Source organism: Lithobates pipiens, unplaced genomic scaffold, assembly GCF_037356315.1.
Source record: "Lithobates pipiens isolate NorthernLeopardFrog02 unplaced genomic scaffold, aLitPip1_a1.2 Scaffold_22, whole genome shotgun sequence".
NCBI lineage: Eukaryota > Metazoa > Chordata > Amphibia > Anura > Ranidae > Lithobates > Lithobates pipiens.
In genome coordinates, this window is record NW_027507784.1 from 125,587,452 (window position 1) to 125,607,488 (window position 20,037).

At 46.7% G+C, this 20,037-nt stretch overlaps 1 protein-coding gene across 1 annotated transcript; it reads right to left on the reverse strand.

Moving 5' to 3' along the window:
- Positions 1–9,447: 9,447 nt before the first annotated feature.
- Positions 9,448–19,780, reverse strand: LOC143925690 (uncharacterized). The gene is made up of 3 exons (XM_077450152.1): positions 18,207–19,780; positions 15,810–17,132; positions 9,448–9,486 (listed from the first exon to the last, which is right to left on the reverse strand). Exons 1-3 carry the CDS (start codon positions 19,671–19,673, stop codon positions 9,448–9,450), a joined length of 2,829 nt encoding a protein of 942 aa, XP_077306278.1. The 5' UTR covers positions 19,674–19,780.
- Between the last annotated feature and the right edge of the window lie 257 nt (positions 19,781–20,037).

The window sequence follows — 20,037 nt, forward strand, 5'->3', positions numbered from 1 at the left end:
GGGAAGGTGGAAGAAAGGGAGGTTCAGAGAAAATAGGATCAAACAGCCTTTTTAAACAGTGCAGAGGATTAACCCCTTAGGTTCCACAGTGAGACTAACAAGCATGCTTTACTGCAAAAAATAGAAGAAATAGTGGTGTGCAGCCATGTTGATCCAAAATCTTTTATTATGACATGCTTTACTGCATATACACATTGATTTTACTGCTGTTGGTTTAGTCACACTTTAACTAGCAATATCAGAAACCATTCTTGCCATAAAGAAATGTGATGTAGTATCATAATGTTAAAATGAACACGCGGATGTATGGATTTTTCCTAAAACCAACCCCTTAGGTACTGGTTTATTATGGCATTTCTCATGCAGGAGGTGAACTTTTCATCAATAGTGTTCTTTCATCATAAGCCTCTCTGTGCCCATATGACATTTTCTTATCGGTAAGAGAAGTTAGTCTGGTCATGAAATGATCTAGAATTGACAGAACATACATTGTTTTACTGCTTATTTTTTATTTTTTTTGCGGTACATAATCTTGTGATTCAGGCTAATTTTGATATACTTTCGTTTAACCAGCAAATGTAAAATAAACTAAAACAAAATAAGCTGCAACCTTTCCTAGTGGAGAAGGTAAAATGTATTTGTCTTCTTTATCCAGCAGGATCAAACAGGAGGCATCCGAGCCAGACTCTCTCCAGATGGCTGCTTTCATGGGATTTCACGGTCTGGGTCAGCATCAATACTGAGCTGCAGCAGTTCACAAATTATCCAGTAGGCCGCACCCAAGTCTACAACAGTAGAGAGGATTCTGTTTTTGACGTTTTCATGATGGGAACCTTATTGCTGTATACTTGTTAAATTTAAATTATAGGAAAAAGTAAACATAAGGATTATTATGCTGCTCCCCATATTAATGCCTGTGGTTTGTCCATTCCTCCAAAGGTTTCATGTTGGCTGTACTATAAAGATTCTTTTGACTCCTCTGAACACTCCCTTTTCTCCTACAGGTCTTTTGCTGAATTTATCCTCAGATTTTCAAGGAACAAAAGGGTGAACTACATTAGAAAACAATTATTTTGTGTGCTTTCTAGAGCTTTGAATATATACGCTTGTGTATAGTGGTTCCCCCTATTTTTTTCCTTCCTCCCCATCTGTACCTTTAGTCTGTTCTTGCTCTTTCCCTCCTTCTTCAGTGAACCATTTTTGGATCCCTCTTCTGGGTTAGCAGGTGTTCTGTCACATAGTCCCCCACCCATCCAAAAGTGCCTCCAATGGGTCTGCGCATGCGCAGTACAGAGCGTCACTCCACCTGATACATTGGTTAGCTGGCAGGACCTGAACATAGCACATGCACAGATCGTCCGCGGCATTATCTGATGCTATGCAAATAGCAGAGGGAGAACGTAATTGTCAGATTATGTCTCGCTGCTGTGAGGCATGTTTTGTGTGTGTTGCAGGGCGGTTTCAGTGTGTTGAGCAGCGGGTTTTGCCTGTGTCTAAGGTCGTATTGTAACACACACAAAATCCGCCATTGAACACACTGAAGACGCCCTGCAACACACACAAAACATGCCCCGCAGGGAGACATAATCTGACAATTACGTTCTCCCTCTGCTATGTTCAGGTCCGGCCAGCTGTTCAACATATCAGCTGGAGTGATGTTCCGTACTGCGCACGCTCAGACCCATCGGAGGTATTTTTCGACGGGGGGCACTATTCGATAGAACACCGGCCTTCCTTTGTCCCTTTTATCCCATGGTGACTACCAACTGGTAGTTAATTATCCCCATTTTTTATTTTTACACATTACAGGTTAGGATTGCAACTGGCTTTGTTTTCACTAGCTATTATACCCATAACCCTTCTTATGATACTTTCTTGGCTATACAATGCGACTAAACTGGCCTTCAGTTTGTTCACACGTAAGCGCGTCAGGACCTCATGGGGTAAAAGGACCGCGCTATACCGCAGGTGGACACTGGCGGCAAAAAGCGGCCTGAGTCAATTCCATTCACATAGGTAGCAACATACAAGTCATTCATTCATTCACACGTTACTTTTTGGTACTCAAGGGGTTTTTTACTTGAAGTTATCTGCCCTATATACCTTTGCTGGCTGTTCCGGCCAGTGGAGTCCTCTGTGTTGGTAAATTACCTACTTCTCTGCTAGCTGGACAATCATTTATTTGGGCTGTATTGCATTTACAAATGTAACAACTGTTGGTTGTCTGTTTACTCTATTTTATTCTTTTAAAGAGGTTGTAAACCTCCATTTTCAAGTTGTAATTATAGGTACAGTATCTCCTAAACGTGCGCCTTTTAGGAGATATTTATTATTATTGTTATTTTAGATACTTATATAGCGCTGTCAATTTACGCAATGCTTTACATATACATTGTACATTCACAACAGTCCCTATACTAAAGGAGCTTACAATCTGGTCCCTAACACACATTCATATACTAGGGCCAATTTAAACAGAAGCCAATTAACCTACCAGCATGTCTTTGGAGTGTGGGAGGAAACCGGAGTACCCGGAGGAAACCCACGCAGACACAGGGAGAACATGCAAACTCCAGACAGGTAGTGTAGTGGTTGAGTATTTACTTTGTACTGTGCAGTGAAGAGACGGCACATTTCTTCATTAGCGACTGCCGTACCTGGCGTCTCCCTCGCGGTAGTGACGTCACGTTACTCTGGTCAGTCCAAAGTTGCATGACAAGTAGCACAAGAGTGAATGAAGCCTAACTGCTCAGGGACTGGCACTCTGTTCTCCTTCATCTATAGTGCCTTGCTCATTCAGTAGTGGCTGTGTGCACAACTAGGACATGCAAACCCATCACATCAGTGATATTCTCTACCAGAAACCCTGCACAGGAAGCAAAACAAAAATGCACCTTTTCACTGTCTTTTCCTGCTAAAAGCACAGGGGACATAGACCTTGCTTATAAAAGTATCTAATAAAATAACTGCATTTCTTGTCCCCTAGTCCAAAATGTATTTTAAAGCCTAAATGTAAAAAATATATACAGAATAAACATTTAAACCCAATTTCCTGTGAGGCTACATTGCCAGCTTTGATTTTTTGCACATTAGTAGGGATCAGCCGAACACCCCCCGATTCGGTTTGCACCAGAACCTGCGAACGGACCGAAAATTTGTGCAAACATTAGAACCCTGTTAAAGTCTAAGAGACTCGAACGTTCGAAATCAAAAGTGCTAATTTTCAAAGGTAATATGCAAGTTATTGTCCTAAAAAGGGTTTGGAGATCCGGCTCCTGCCCCAGGAGACATGTATCAATGCAAAAAAAAAAAGTTTTAAAAACTGCAGTTTTTTTGGTAATACTGAATTTAACCACCTCAATACAGTGCAGTTACACCCCCTTCCTGACCAGACCAATTTTCAGCTTTCAGCGCTCTCAGAGTTTGGATGACAATTACTCAGTCATCCAACACTGTACCCATATGAAACTTGCGTCCTTTTTTCCACACAAATAGAGCTTTCTTTTAGTGGTATTTAATCACTAGGGGTTTTTTTATTTTTTGTGCTATAAATAAAATAAAACGTAAATTTTGTGGGAAAAAAATGCCTTTTTCTATGTTTCTGTCATAAATATTTGCTAATTAGTAATTTTTCTTCATAAATTTTGGCCAAAATTTATACTGCTACCTATCTTTGGTAAAAATAACCCACATTAGTATATATTATTTGGTCTTTGTGAAAGTTATAGAGTCTACAAACTATGGTGCCAATCGCTGAAAATTGATCACATCTGATCAGGCCTTCAGTACATCTGGTGTATCTAATTTCTTGAGACACTAACAAGTCAGGAAAGTACAAATACCCCCCAAATGACCCCTTTTTACAAAGTAGACATTCCAAGGTATTAAGTAAGTAGCATGGTGAGTTTTTTTAAGTTGTAATTTTTTCCCACAATTCTTTGCAAAATGAAGATTTTTTTTTTATTATTATTTTTATTTTTTTACAAAATTGTCATATTATCAGGTTATTTCTCACACACAGCATATGCATACAACAAATTACACCCCAAAATACATTCTGCTACTCTTCCCGAGTATGGTGATACCACATGTGTGAGACTTTTACACAGCCTGGCCACATACACAGCACCAACATTGATGTAGTACCTTCAGACGTTCTACGAGCAAAAATGACGCATCTCATTTCTCAACCACCTATTACACTTTTGAAAGCCCTGGAGTACCAGGACAATGGAATTTCCCATAAAATGACCCCATTTTGGAAAGCAAACACCCCAACGTATAATCTGTGAGGCATAATGAGTCTTTTGAACAGTTAATTTTTTTTCCAGAAGTTTTTGGAATATGTGGAAAAAAATTAAAACGCATTTTTTTTTACACAAAATTGTCAATTTATAACGGAAAATTTATATCAAAAACTTACCGTAATTTTCCTTTCCTGATGGACTCCATGGCAGCCTACGTATGGGTTAATCCCGCCTCTCCTACCTCATAGGACCCCAATTCCATAAATCTTTGCTTCTAGTCAGAGACCACGTTCCGTAACTTAGCCTAATCCAGCAAATGGTAGGGAACTCCTGCTGCCATGGAGTCCATCAGGAAAGGAAAATTACGGTAAGTATTTGATATCAATTTTCAGTTTTCCTGACAGACTCCATGGCAGCCTACGTATGGGAAATGACTAGCCATACACACCCGGGTGGGCAATTGCTGGTTAAAGAAAAGAAGGTTTAATTGGCACCGTCAACAGATAAGACATTCAAACCAAAATTAACCGAAGACAAGGAAGCCGGTTCTACACAATAGTGTGTCATAAAAGTATTAATCGACGACCATGAGGCCGCTTTACAGATCACTTCCGGGGAAACATGACGGGAAGCTGCCCACGATGTATAAAAGGTCCTGGTAGAATGAGCAGTAACCGCTTCTGGGGGAGCCAGACCCTTAGCCTTATACTCCCTTTGGATGGCTGGGACAATCCAAGATGCTATAGTTCTTGAAGAAGCACGTAAACCTCTATTGTTCCCATAAAAGTAGATGAATAAGTGGTCAGAATTCCGGAAAGGAGCTATGGCTTCTAGGTATTGCCTTAAGACTTCCCCAACATCTAGAGGATGAACATTGGAGTCTTCATTTGCCTGGAAAATTGGAAGGACAATTCCCTGATTTTTGTGGAAAACAGTTGTTACTTTCGGATTTGATCCTAACATAGGAATCAAGACTGCCAGATCTGGGAAAAAAGTGAGAAATGGCTCCTTGCAGCCTAGAGAACTAATCTCAGAGACCCTTTTGGCCGATGTTATGGCCACTAGAAAAGCAGTTTTGACAGAGAGATCCTTAATAGATGCTTGTCCCATATGCATTTCTGAGAAAAAAATCCAAAACAAAAGGAAGATCCCATTTTGGAAACCTCGGCTTTCTCTGAGGTCTGAGTCTTCTTGCCCCTTTGAAGAACTGCCTAGTGAGAGGATGCTTGGCCCATGAGACACCTGAAAATGCAGAGATCGCAGAGACCTGAACCCGCAAGGAACTTACAGATAGGGACAAGTCTAGACCCGTTTGTAGAAAACCAAAAACATCCCGTATCTTCGGATCTCTACACGAGCCGTTGGATGTAGACACATAGTCCGCAAATTTTGCCCAAATCCTCTGATAAACTTTGTTGGTACCTGGTCTTCTGGCATTTAGTAGAGTAGAAATGGCTGTGTCAGGACAGCCTAATGCTTCCAGCCTTTCCCTTTCAAAAACCAGGCCATCAGATGGAGCTGAGATGGGCAAGGGTGATAGGTTGTTCCCTGTGACAAGAGGTCCGGTCTGAGAGGGAGCGTAACTGGATCCTGGTAGCTGAGTTGTAACAAGAGAGGGAACCATGGCCTGTTGGGCCAGTATGGAACAACCGCTACTACTTCGACTTCTTCCCACCTGAGCCTGGACAGAAATCGGAGAATGACTGGAACCGGAGGAAAGGCATAAGCCTTGTGGAACCTCCACTGGTCCGTCAGTGCATCCACTCCGAAGGCCTGTGGACAACGACACCTCGTGTAATACTTCTCCAGCTTGAAATTGCACGGGGAGGCAAACAGGTCCACCTCTGGTAGAACTCCCAGGGACAGAATCCAGTTGAACACCTCGATGTGGAGAGACCATTCGTTGTTGTCCAGGGAAAACCTTGATAGAAAGTCCGCCTGGACATTTTGAATTCCTGGAAGATAAACTGCCGTTAGATTCGACAGATTCAACTGGGCCCAAGCCATGATTGGCCTTACTTCCCTCAACAAGGAAAGACTGCAGGTGCCCCCGTCTTTTGATGTAAGAAACAGCCGTCGTATTGTCCATCCTTAGAAGGACTGAGGATCCTGATGTCAGGTGGAGAAAGGCCTGTAAAGCACGGAAGGCGGCCCGGAGTTCCAACACATTTGAGACTACCTTCTGGGATGGGAAATCCTACATGCCTTGGGCTACTTCAACAAGCATAGAGCACCCCAACCTCTGCTGCTGGCGTCCGTTGTCACTGTTACCCAGGAGACCGGGGCTATTGAATGGCAATTCAGAAGATTCTTCTGCTGTAACCACCAAGGAAGACTCTCCCTCATTGAAGGGGTTATCCGAACTGGATGATCTCGAGAGTCCAGATCCCACTGTTGGAGAAAGCCCTTCTGAAAAGGTCGCATTTTCCATTGCGCCCATTTCACCATTGGAGCTGTGGCCACCATGGTACCTATTATCATCAGACACTGAGAGGCTCTGAGAAGGGGAGATGACATTGCGAGATAGATTCTGTCACGAATCACCCGAATCTTCTCTAGAGGTGAGGAGATTGTACTCTTTATTGTGTTGAATCAGGCTCCGAGAAAAGTTAAGGACTGAGTTGGGATTAGATGACTTTTCTCCCTGTTCAATAGCCAACCGAATTCCGTCAGGGTGGAAATGACCTGATCTCGATGTGACAAGAGATGGTCTCTGTTTTGAGAGAGTAATAACAGATCGTCCAAGTAATGGTGCAATCGAATCCCTTTGACCCGGATTAGAGCCACGATAGCCAGTAAGAGCTTGGAAAACACTTGAGGCGATGTTGTAAGCCCGAATGGGAAACATGTAAACTGAAGGTGAGTTTGACCCACTGCAAAACGGAGATACTTCTGAAACTCCCTTGCGATAGGAACATGAAAGTAAGCATCTTTCAGGTCTATGGAAATAAGCCAATCGCCTGGTTGGATCGTCTGGCGTATTGTTAGCAATGTCTCCATCTTGAACCTTTCTTTCTTTATAAATGTGTTCAGGTGTGTCAGATCGATGACCGGCCTCCAGGAACCACTCTTTTTGAGGACCATAAAAAGAGGTGTCACGTACCTTACAGCGGAGTCAGACTGTTGAAGGTGGCCTCTCGCACGGTTCCGGTCTCCACACCCCTGGAGGTGGTAACAGGGAGCGTGAAGACAACGAAAGGGTGCAGGTGCCTGCAGGTGGAAGTTGAAGACCTGGAGACGCTGGGTCCTCACGGAGGAACAGAGGTGTAGATAGATCACGGAGGTAGGCAGCGGAAGCTCAGCAGGTATACAGGAAACACTGCACGTCTAGAACAGGCAAGGTCGGCAACTGGCAGGCAATGCGGTACAGAAATGAGAGGCAGGTGCATAGTCAAGGACGAGCAAGGGTCTGGTAACGTGCTAGCAATGAGGTACAAAATCAGGAAGCAAGCCAAAGTCGAAAGTCCAAGCCGAGGTCAGTGGTAGTCCAGGAAGTCGTAACAAGGAGTATCCAAGGAATGGGTATCAGGAACAAGGTATCAGGAACAAGGTCACAGGAACAAGGTCACAGGAACAACGATCAGGTGTCTCATGAGTAGCTGAAGACGATCCAGCACTGGTGTCAGGCCAGGATCCCGTTTATATAGAGAGAGGTGAGCCAGGATTGGTGGAAGTGGCCGTCCGTGCGTGAGTACGTACATATGTTCAGTTTGCGCGGATGCCTCCGCGTGTTCGGATTGGTGTACGTCCACATGTTCGGATTAGCATGTGTCCGTTCGTCCCGGAACTCGTACACCTCTGACAGGGACACCACGCATGGCGCCTAGAACGAAGATGAACTGCTGCTATACGGGGACGGGCATCCACAGGGTGAGTTCCCTGACAATGCCCCCCCCTTAAGGGCAGCCTCCGGGTGCCCCTTTGAACCAACCTTTGAGAGTGATGAAAAGCCCGTATAAGCCTCTGGGCATGAAGATTCGCTTCGGGTTCCCAGGAATTTTCTTCAGGACCAAAGCCTTTCCACTTAATCAAGTATTGGTTTTGTCCTTGACGTTTCCTGAAATCCAGAATGGCTTCGATCTCGAACTCCTCCTCCCCATCAATCAATACAGCTTCTGGAGGGCCTAACTCCCGGTCTGGAAAGGAATTAGGTACATCAGGCTTAAGTAGAGAAGTATGGAATACAGGATGGATTTTGAATGAGCCGGGAAGTTCAAGTTCATAGGCCACTGAATTAATTTTCTTTTTAATTGGAAATGGTCCCAAATATCTGGGTCCCAACTTTTTAGAGGGACATGCCAGTTTCAGGTTTGCGGTTGAAAGCCATACACGATCACCGACCTTTAAGTCCAATTCCCCTCTTCTTCTCTTGTCAAAAAATCTTTTATCGTCCTCCTGTGCCTTGGAAATGGTTTCTTTAAGTACCTGATTGTTGGTAACAAAGAAATTTAGCCTATCCTGGACGGCTGGTACAGGAGATTCCAGTATAGATGTTGGCAGGAAAGAGGGATGAAAACCATAATTAGAATAGTATGGTGACTGGTTTGTGGTAGAGTGAGTAGAGTTATTGAATGCAAATTCTGCCAAGGGTAATAATGAAGCCCAATCCTCCTGGGAAAAGGAAGTAAAACAACGTAAGTACTGCTCCAACGTCTGATTAGTACGTTCGGTCTGCCCGTTTGTTTGGGGATGGTAGGCTGAAGAAAAATTTAATTTGATACCCAGAGCTTCACACAATGACTTCCAGAATTTTGACATGAACTGGACTCCACGATCAGAGACAATATCACTGGGAATTCCATGGAGCCTAACAATTTCTTTAATGAATATTCTGGCTGTCTCAGTTGCAGATGGAGTTCCCTTCATGGGAATGAAGTGTGCCATTTTGGAAAAGCTCAACAATAAAGTCCATTGCGATCTTATCCCATGGTCTTTCAGGGATGGGTAATGGTCTCAACAATCCCCAGGCTTTGTTTTTGCTACTTTTATTCCGGAGACAGGTTGAACAAGAGCTGACATATTTTCTACAGTCTTTTGCAAGGTTTGGCCACCAGAAGTGTCTTTGAACTAAATTCATAGTCTTGTGACCCCCAAAGTGACCTGGGGATAGTCATGACAAGCCTGTAGAACAGAGGTGCGGAGATTTTGAGGGATGAACAGCTTATTCCCTTGCCAGAGGAGACCATCTTTCTCTTGGAGGTTAGTGTCTGGAGGGTTCTCCTCGAGATGACTGCCGAACCTGTGATAGAAAACTGGTTTGTGTTAGTAAAAAGTTTCCAGCTTGCAAAATAGTGTCCGGAGGGGATGAGGCTTCAGTTTCTGAGAACATACGGGATAATGCGTCAGGTTTACTGTTCTTGGACCCTGGTCTGTAGGTTATATGGAAACTAAAGCAGGAGAAGAAAAGAGCCCGTCTTGCTTGCCGGGGCCTGAGGCGTTTAGCTGTTCTGAGGTATTCCAAATTTTTATGATCTGTGTAGATCAATATTGGATGTGTTGCCCCCTCCAGGAGATACCGCCATTCTTCTAAGGCCAATTTGATTGCCAGAAGTTCCCGATCTCCCACATCATAGTTCCTTTCCGATGCACCTAGTTTTTTGGAAAAGAATGCTAAGGGGTGCATTAATGACTTAGGCCCTTGGCGTTGGGACAGAATGGCACCTACAGCATTCTCTGAAGCGTCCACTTCCAGAGTGTAAGGTAGAGCAGGGTCAGGATGTTTAAGTATTGGGGCGGATGTGAATAGTCCTTTCAGTTTATCGAATGCAGCTTGGGCTGCAACAGTCCATTGAAACCGGTTTTGTTTGCTGGTGAGTTGTGTGATAGGCGCTATAACACTGGAAAAGTTTCTGATAAATTTCCTGTAGAAATTGGAGAATCCAATGAAGCGTTGTACCCCTTTCTTGTCAGTTGGAGGTGGCCAGGATAAAATGGCCGAAACCTTTTGAGGATCCATTTCTACTCCCTCCGTTGATATCACCAGACCGAGGAAGTGAATGGTCTGACGTTCGAACTCACACTTCTCGGCTTTAGCATAGAGCCCATTTTGCCTTAGTCTCAGAAGAACCTGTTTTACATGGTCACGATGGTTTTCTAGAGAGTTTGAGAATACTAAAATGTCATCCAAATAAACAATTACAAACAAATCCAAAAATTCCCTGAAAATATCATTAACAAAATGCTGAAAAGTAGCTGGTGCGTTGCAGAGTCCGAATGGCATGACCAGATACTCAAAGTGGCCAAAGCGTGTCCGAAAAGCCATTTTCCATTCGTCCCCCTTACGGATTCTGATCAAATTATAGGCCCCTCGTAAATCCAGCTTTGTAAATATTTTTGCTGATCGAAGTCTCTGGAATAATTCTGGAATCAATGGAAGGGGATAGCGATTCTTAATCACCTTATTCAAATCCCTGTAATCGACACATGGGCGGAGCGAATGGTCCTTCTTTTCTACGAAAAATATTCCAGCACCGGCTGGAGAAGAGGAATGTCGGATAAATCCTTTCTTGAGAGTCTCATCGATATATTCTTTGAGGACCAGAATTTCAGGTTCCGATAAGGGAAATATCCTTCCGAACGGAATTTCAGCTCCTGGCAATAATTCGATTGGGCAATCGTAGACTCGGTGAGGAGGGAGCGTATCCGCCTTTCATTTGTCAAAAACGTCTAGGAAACTATGATATGTAGTTGGGACCAGTCTCTGGGCCTCAGATGTAGGGCCTGAACAGGCAATGACTGGGACCAGGTGGTGCGAGATCTTGAAGCAATTCTGGAGGCAGTAAGTGGACCGAAAAACTACCTCACCAGTCACCCAGTTTATTTGGGGATTATGGGCTTGTAACCAGGGCATTCCCAAAATGATTGGGAATAGTGGTGAAGAAATGACATCCAGGCGGAGTAATTCTTGGTGATCGGATAGGATGTTGGCGGACAGTGGTTGAGTCTCATGGGTAATGGGGCCCGATCTGATGTTGGATCCATCCGCTAACCGTATGGAGAGTTGGCGTCGCTTGGGTATCAATGGAATGTTGTGTTGCAGAACGAGAGCATGATCAATGAAGCAGCTACAGGCGCCAGAATCAACTATAGCTTGAACCTGGAGTGTTCCTTCTGGAAGCTGTAAGGAAAGGGGAACAGCAATATGAATTGATTTTGTCAGAGGTAATGTATTGGGTTCAAGAAATGAGTTTTTGAACTTACAGATCTTATTTGGACATGTATTTGCATAATGACCAGCTTCCCCACAATAAAGACAGAGATTGTTCTGGCGTCGGCGAAGCTTTTCCTCGGGAGATAACGGTGAACGAAGCAATCCTATTTCCATTGGCTCTGGAGCTTCGGAAGTGGTAGCCGGTGTGGAAATGGGAGGATGATTCGGGACCTTGGGTAACATCCATGTGGGATGAATCTGGCCAATTCTCCATTGAGTATCAGAACTCCACCGCCTGAAGTCCGTTACATAATCCTCTATGGGTCTGCGACCCTGTTGCAGAGCATGGAGACTGGCCTCAGCAGTTGTGGCACGCTGAGGGTCATCATATAATTTAGCCATCTCGTTCAAGAAAGAGTCCATTGTATCAAGCAGGGGGCTGGCCTGTTCCAATAGGCGGTGGGCCCAGGTCTGAGGTTCCCCCTGAAGCAAGGAGACGATGAATCCCACCTTTGTGCTTTCCAAGGAGAAGGTACGAGGCTGTAGCAAAAAATATAATTGGCATGCATTACGAAAGGCACGGAATTTGCTGCGATCTCCGGAAAACCGCTCTGGAGTAGGAACTCGAGGCTCGGGGTATGGCACCACTACTGCAGGTATAGATGCTGAAGTTGCCGGACTGGCGGAACAGGATGCTGTGGCCCCTTGGGAAGCAGCAGTGCTTGGCGTTAATGACTCCACTCTCTGCTCAAGTTGGTGATAACCATCTTGCAGGCCCTGAACTGCCTGGGTAAGGGCAGAGATCTGTTGGCACAAGGCTTCCAAAGGTGAGGCCTCCCTGTCAGACTCCATTTTTCTGGCTGGATCGTACTGTCACGTACCTTACAGCCGAGTCAGACTGTTGAGGGTGGCCTCTTGCACGGTTCCGGTCTCCACACCCCTGGAGGTGGTAACAGGGAGCGTGAAGACAACGAAAGGGTGCAGGTGCCTTCAGGTGGAAGTTGAAGACCTGGAGACGCTGGGTCCTCACGGAGGAAGAGGTGTAGATAGATCACGGAGGTAAGCAGCGGAAGCTCAGCAGGTATACAGGAAACACTGCACGTCTAGGACAGGCAAGGTCGGCAACTGGCAGGCAATGCGGTACAGAAACGAGAGTCAGGTGCGTAGTCAAGGACGAGCAAGGGTCTGGTAACGTGCTAGCAATGAGGTACAAAATCAGGAAGCAAGCCAAAGTCGAAAGTCCAAGCCGAGGTCAGTGGTAGTCCAGGAAGTCGTAACAAGGAGTATCCAAGTAATGGGTATCAGGAACAAGGTATCAGGAACAAGGTCACAGGAACAAGATCACAGGAACAACGATCAGGTGTCTCAGGAGTAGGGATGAGCTTCGTGTTCGAGTCGAACATACGTTCGACTCGAACATTGGCTGTTCGGGCGTTCGGCGAAATCCGAACTCTTGGTCCGTTCGCGTCAAAATTTGTATGGCGCGCGCGGACCACAATGCACTGCGATGGCGCAGTGCATTGCTGGCTCATGATTGGCCAAGCATGCACTGTGACCCCGCATGCTTGGCCAATCGCAGCGCCAGCAGCGAGGAGAGCCATGATTGGCCACAGGCATCCTGCCTGTGGCCAATCATAGCTCATGCTGTGTAGTGCACGCCCCACACTATATAAGGCCGCCTTTGAGGCGGCCTCGTGTAGTGTGTTGGCATCTGAAGCAGTGGGTGTTCTGTGTACCTTCAACACAGTTACACACCAATAGTTTTTGGCTGATTTCCTATCTTGCTCTTGTGTAGTGGTTATTGTCTGTGCCCTGACCGCAGTATACACCACTATATTCACCTCACCTATATAGCTAGTGATCTAGCTTTAATAATAGAGCTTGCAGTCAGTAGTGTTAGGAGATAGTGTGTGCTGTCTGCGTGCTCTGTACCCAGTACATACCGCTATAATCCACCTACATAGCTGTTCTCTATTTGGGCCCAATTGCCATCTGCAGGAGTTATTGGAAGTTGTGTGTGCTTCCAGCACAGCACAGTATACATCTGTATATACCCGTTTAACTCTGCTGTTTTCTGGTTATTGTCTGCGTGCCCTGACCGCAGTATACACCGTGATATTCACCTCACCTATATAGCTAGTGATCTAGCTTTAATAATAGAGCTTGCAGTCAGTAGTGTCAGGAGATAGTGCGTGCTGTCTGCATGCTCTGTACCCAGTACATACCGCTATAATCCACCTACATAGCTGTTCTCTATTTGGGCCCAATTGTCATCTGCAGGAGTTATTGGAAGTTGTGTGTGTGACGAACGCTGGTGTCAGATCCCTGCCCTCCTCGCTAACTGGCGACAAAGGACCGGCCAACCTAACACCACGCTGTCACTTACGTAACAATGCCACACTCAGCTGCACCCAGCACAAAGATTTTCCAGCTTGCGGGACCACAATCTAGGTGCAGGCAGCCTGAGAGCGATTGTCACTGGGCTAATTACACAATTAACCCTTTAACTGCCACCACCCCCGTTTAAAAGACAGAGCCGGGGGGACTCGTAATTTAAGCAATACCCATTATAAGTTTAGAATAAGCGCCTGCAACACACACTGCCACCACAGACAGGTCTGCTCAGTGCCTTACTCTACCACAGTAGCGCCCTTTTAAGAGACAGGTTCGTTTATAGTTTGCATCAAGAGCTTTAAAGACAAGGTTAACACTTTTCAACATAAGGATTTATTATGAAAAGGTCAAGGTTGGTGCGAATAAAACATTTACAGAAAAAGGATGTTTCAAAAAATAAAGACAATATACAGCCACCAAGAAATAAGGTAGAATTGAGAAGGTAGAATACTTGCAATTAATGTCCGAGAGTTGATCAGAGTTCAATCGATGAGCAAAGGTAATCGGTTCTCAAACTTGGCAGATGTTCCTGCTTGGATGGTAAAAGGAGAACTGCCTATTGCCTTGGCCTCTCCTCTTTTCTGTCAAATCAAAGGGGGTGTTGACAGCGACCAGTGACCAATCGTCTGGTCATCTTGTTTAGGGGTTGGTTGCTGGGAGGTGTCTACACTCATGACCCTGTCCCAGGTACACTTTGTTATACATATTCATATCTCTGCCTCTCTATGGTTTATAGACTGCAGATATCCATTTTAGTGATCAGCATGATATTTGCTTCAAAACGAGTCCACACATGACAGGTTTCCCATTTCAGGGTTACCTTGGAGGAGTAAGGGGTCCCAGTGGCTTCCCATATGACCTGGCATAGGGGTGTTTGGACTTGAAATGTTAGAAATTATCCAAGGAAACTAAATATATCCATATTATGGCTGTGCTATGATGGCTTTGAAAGTTATAAAAAATTTTAACGTTTCAACACTTTACTAATCTGTTTGCACGCTATCTGGTTGGAAGTATTTACGACGGGTATCTGTTGGTTGTCTGCATGGAGAAAGTGACAGTTTTACGACAGGCCGGAATATCTGCCAGGCAACTTGAGCCTTGTTTTCTCTGCTAAGATAACCTTTCTTCCCTTTGAAGATTTTAAGAGCTTTTGGAATTCCTAAGACAAGGGAGGGGGGAGTTTAGATTATTCTGTAAGTTTATTCTAAGGTCAGCCAAACTGTCATGGCTGCTTTCCACACAAAATGGCAACTAGTTACAATATATCCTGGCTCAGACGTGATATCGTTACACCTCCCTCCTTAGGTGGTTGCATGGGAGGGAACTACAATTTCCCTCCTGACGCAACCGACTCTTGCAGGCTCGGCTTGTCGCGACAGCCCATCAGCATTGCCATGGGTGCTGCCTTTCTTATGCTGGATGGTGAAATCGTATTGCTGAAGAATTAAGCTCCACCGAAGTAGTTTGCCATTCTCCCCAGCCACACGATTTAGCCAGCTCAAGGGATTGTGATCTGTGATCACAGTGAAGTGCCGTCCATAAAGGTACGTTTGTAACTTCTGGAGAGCCCACACGATCGCAAGACACTCCTTTTCAATCGTGGCGTATGCTACTTCCCTGGGAAGCAGCTTTCGGCTCAGGTAGAGGATGGGATGCTCCTCTCCGGCATCATCCACCTGGCTCAGGACTGCACCCAATCCATAGGCAGAGGCATCAGTCTGCACTAGGAAACGGCGGGTGAAGTCTGGAGCCTGTAGCACAGGAGCACGGGCCAGCGCCTCCTTCAAGGCCTGAAATGCCTGCTCACATTCTGGTGTCCAAGACACCACCTTGGGCAGTTTCTTTTTGGTTAGGTCAGTCAGAGGTTTAGCCAGGCTACTATAGTTACATACAAACTTCCTATAGTAGCCAGCGGTCCCCAAGAAAGACATAACCTGCTTTTTGGTTTGGGGGGTAGGCCATGCCAGGATGGCATCAACCTTCCCGGTCTCGGGTTTCAGGGTGCCCCCTCCTACCCGGTGTCCCAAGTACTGCACATTGGTCATGGCAATCTGACACTTACTGGGTTTGACGGTCAGATTGGCAGCTGTCAGTTGGTCCAGGACCTGTGACAGGTGCACCAGGTGTTCTTCCCAGGTAGGGCTAAACACGGCGATGTCATCCAGGTAGGCTACTGCAAAGGTTTCCAGCCCCTCCAGTAAGTCATTCATGACTCTCTGGAAGGTAGCTGGGGCGTTCTTCATCCCAAACGGCATGACGGTAAATTCGAACAAGCCGAATGGGGTGATAAAAGCCGACTTTTCTCGAGCCTCAGGGGCCAAAGGAATTTGCCAGTACCCCCTGCTCAGATCCATGATTGTGATATAGTGGGCAGCCGCCAGCCTGTCTAACAACTCATCAATCCGAGGCATGGGGTAGGCATCTGCAGTGGTGATGGCATTCAGTTTCCGGTAGTCCACACAGAACCTGGTCGTCTGGTCCTTTTTGGGGACCAAGACTACTGGGGACGCCCAGGCACTGTGGGACTTCTGAATCACCCCCAGCTGTAGCATTTCCTCCACCTCCCTTTTCATGTCAGCCAGCACCTCCAGGGAGACGCGATAGGCTGACTGTTTAATGGGAGGATGTACCCCAGTGTCCACCTGGTGGACAGCGAGATGCGTCCTCCCAGGTTTTCCCGTAAACCTGCTACCATGCACTGCAAGCACTTGCTTCAGTCCAGGTACCTGGTTGGGGGTAAGATTGGAGTTTATCAGGAGTTCTGAGTCTACCTCCCTGGTGTCAGCTAGCAGGTCTAGAAGTGGATCAGCCTCCTCAGGCTCTGGCCTGCTGCAGACGGGCATGACATAGGCCGTGCGTTCATGATGGGCTTTGATCATGTTCACATGAATGGCCTTCTGCCGTCTACTCCCTTCTCCCAACCTGACCAAGTAGGTGACATCATTCAGACGCTGGGTGATGGTGTACGGGCCTTCCCATGCTGCTTGGAGTTTGTTCTGCCGCAGGGGAAGCAGAACATACACCTTCTGACCAATGTCATAGGTCCGCTCCCTAGCATTACGGTCATACCACTCTTTCTGCCTGGTCTGGGCCTGGGTCATATTTTCCCGCACAATTTCCACCAGCGTCTCCATTTTATCCCTGAATTTTAGGACGTAATCCACAACAGAGACCTCTGGGTCGGCAATCTTGCCCTCCCAGGTCTCACGGATTAGGTCCAGGGGCCCTCTTACCCTCCTTCCATACAGAAGTTCAAATGGCGAAAAGCCTGTGGACTCCTGAGGCACCTCTCTGTAAGCAAACAGCAGATGAGGCAGATACCGTTCCCAGTCCTTGCCCTGGGAGTGCACAAAGGTTAGCAACATTTGTTTCAAGGTGCCATTGAAGCGCTCGCACAAGCCGTTTGTTTGTGGGTGATAAGGACTGGCCATGATATGCGTCATCTGTATTTGCTGACAGAGAGCTTGCATCAAGTCAGACACAAACTGAGGGCCTTGATCGCTAATGAGCTCGGCTGGGAATCCCACTCTTGTGAAGATTCCCAGGAGAGCATCAGCGACCTTGTCTGTCCGGAGGCAGGAGAGAGCCACCGCCTCTGGATAACGTGTGGCATAGTCGACAACTGTAAGGATATAACGTTTGCCTGAACTGCTAGGGATGGCCAAAGGCCCAACGATATCCACTGCCACCCTCTTAAAAGGTTCATCAATCACAGGCAAAGGTTTTAGTGGAGCCTTGTGGACATCCCCTACCTTGCCAACTCGCTGGCAGGTAACACAGGACCGACAGTAGTCAGCTATGTCAGCAAGCATCCTGGGCCAATAAAAGTTATGTACCAACCGCCCTCGGGTCTTAGTGATCCCCAAGTGCCCTGCGAGGGGAATCTCATGGGCTACTTTTAGCAGTGGTCCCCTAAATTGACTGGGTACCACCAGCTGTCTGTCACCTATGTCAGCCTCATTCCCCTCTGCAGGCAAATTTTCTCTATACAGTTTCCCTTTGTCCCAGTAGACCTTTTGTTTGTCATTCTCTGCAGGGGGGCGATCAGCTAGACTTCTGAGCTGTGCTAGTGTTTGGTCTGTCTGCAGTGCTGTTTCAAAGGCGGGACCACAACTCTCAGCCAGCAGTCCTGTGGCAAACGAGGACGGCTGCTGAGGCTCAACAGAGGTGGAGTCCACTGGGTCAGAACAGGGAGAGGGCCCCGAGACCTCCTCCTGCTGTTCTGCGATCAGTGCCTGCACCTCGGCTGCCTTTGCAGCACTGCGAGTGACCACCAAGACTGGCAATACATCATCATCATCATCATCATCATCATTATCGTCATCATTGTCATCATCATCATCATCATTGTCATCATCATCATCACATTTAACCTTTATCAGTTCAGCAACATTGGAACATACATCAGGTACCTTCACTAGCAAGGGGATCTCCTCTCCTGTCTCTGAAGGAGGACCTTGCACTTCAACTTCACCCTCCCCCTCCCTCTGTCCATCCACAGGTTGCCCAGATATTACCCCAACATCTGTAAACAGTACCTTGGTAGGTCCAGAAGGTTCCGTGGGAGCATCCTGGGTGCTCTTAGCAGGGGCATAGTAAGAAACAAGGGTACCTAAATCAGAACCCAACAACACAGCAGTGGGGATCTCCTCAGAGACACCCACCTCTCTCATCCCACTTCCGGCACCCCAATCCAGGAAAACATAGGCACGAGGTACATGGGAACAGGTTCCCCCAACTCCAGTCAGGGAAAGGTACTTCTCTGGGATGATGTCTGTTTCTTCTATCACCTCTGGTCTGACCAAAGTGACTTCGGCTCCAGTGTCACGAAAGCCTGTTACAGTTCGTTGGCCTACAATGACTGGCTGCAAGTTGGCATTGGTTCCTGGAGGTTTTCCACCGACGAGCAGCACAGCAGAAGGGTTGCTGGCCGGATGGCCAGGGATTGTCGTCTTCTTCTGCTCAGGGCACTGTGTCCGGAGATGTCCGCCTTTCCCACAGTTATAGCATTTGCGGTTGTCAATCACAAAGGCTTTGGCTCCAGGAGCTGCAGGTTCCGGCCGCTGAGGAACTTGGTTGGTAGGTAGAGGAGGGGTTGCCAGGTGTGATTTCCCTCCTTTCCAGCCATTTGGAGGAGCCTTGCGATGGTCAGATACCCGAGAGTGGATATAGGTATCTGCCAGTTCTGCTGCTGCTTTGGCAGAGGTTGGCTTTCGCTCCAGCACAAACTGTCTGACGTCTGTAGGACAGATATGCAAAAGTTGATCTTCAATCATAAGATCTTCCAAGGACTCAAAAGAATCGGCTTTCAAGCCTTTAGTCCACTGCCGGAATGTGGTGCGTAAGCGACTTACCACATCCAGGTATGAGTCCCCAGGCCCCTTTTGCAAGGACCTAAAACGCTTCCGGTACACTTCCAGGGTTAGCTGAAACTTTTGGATGATTGCAGCCTTTAGGGCCTCATAATCACCTCCTTGCTCTTCTGACAGTTCTACATAAGCATCCAGGGCCTTGCCTCGTAGCCCTGGCGTCAGGTACCGGGCCCATTGTGCTGAGGGCAGATGGTACTGACGGCAAGTTTTTTCAAACGACAGTAGATACACGTCAATGTCACTGTCCTTTTCCATAACTGGAAATTTGGCTGCCGGGGTCACTGGCAGAGAGTCATCCCTGTGCTCTAGGGATCCGAGGTTCTGAACCTGTCGCTGCTGCTGGAGCCTAGCCATCTCCAGTTCGTGCCGACGATCAGCCTCTCTCTCAGACCGGCGTTCCGCAGCCTCTCTCTCAGCCCTGCGTTCCTCTCTCTCAGCCTGGCGCTCGAGAAACTGCAGGTACGCCACAGGATCCGTCTCCCTGAGGTGTTGTAGTGTTTCCTGCATTTGAGGACAGTCTATTCTGGTTCCAGGCAATCTGATGCTGGCCTGCTCTGGCGATGACTTGGAGGTAACAATCCGTGGTAGTCCAGTGTCAGTCTCTGCATGCCCATCTGGTGAGGCCGCCTCTGAACCACTGGGATCTGGAGTAGCGGAAACCCTTTCTGGTCCAGTTTCCCCCAGGTTCTGTTCTGCACGGATATCAAACTCATGTAGGGCATGTATCAAGCCATCACGGTTTTTGCCACCGACATCAATTCCTCTTTCTGTGCACTCAGCAGTCAGTTCATTTTTGCTCATCTTTTTATATGCTGATACCCCAGACATGTTGCAAGCAGAAAAGATAGAACAGAAAGCAGAGATAGGAAGA

Excerpts from the sequence above, each read along its gene's own strand:
- LOC143925690 (XM_077450152.1), bottom strand. The coding sequence starts at position 19,673 with ATGCAGGAAACACTACAACACCTCAGGGAGACGGATCCTGTGGCGTAC. Across the intron at positions 17,133-18,206 it reads AGATCCCCTTGCTAGTGAAG|GGCAAGGACTGGGAACGGTA; the intron begins GTACCTGATGTA and ends GTGCACTCCCAG. Across the intron at positions 9,487-15,809 it reads TGCAGTACTTGGGACACCGG|GTTCGGCAGTCATCTCGAGG; the intron begins GTAGGAGGGGGC and ends TTTCTATCACAG.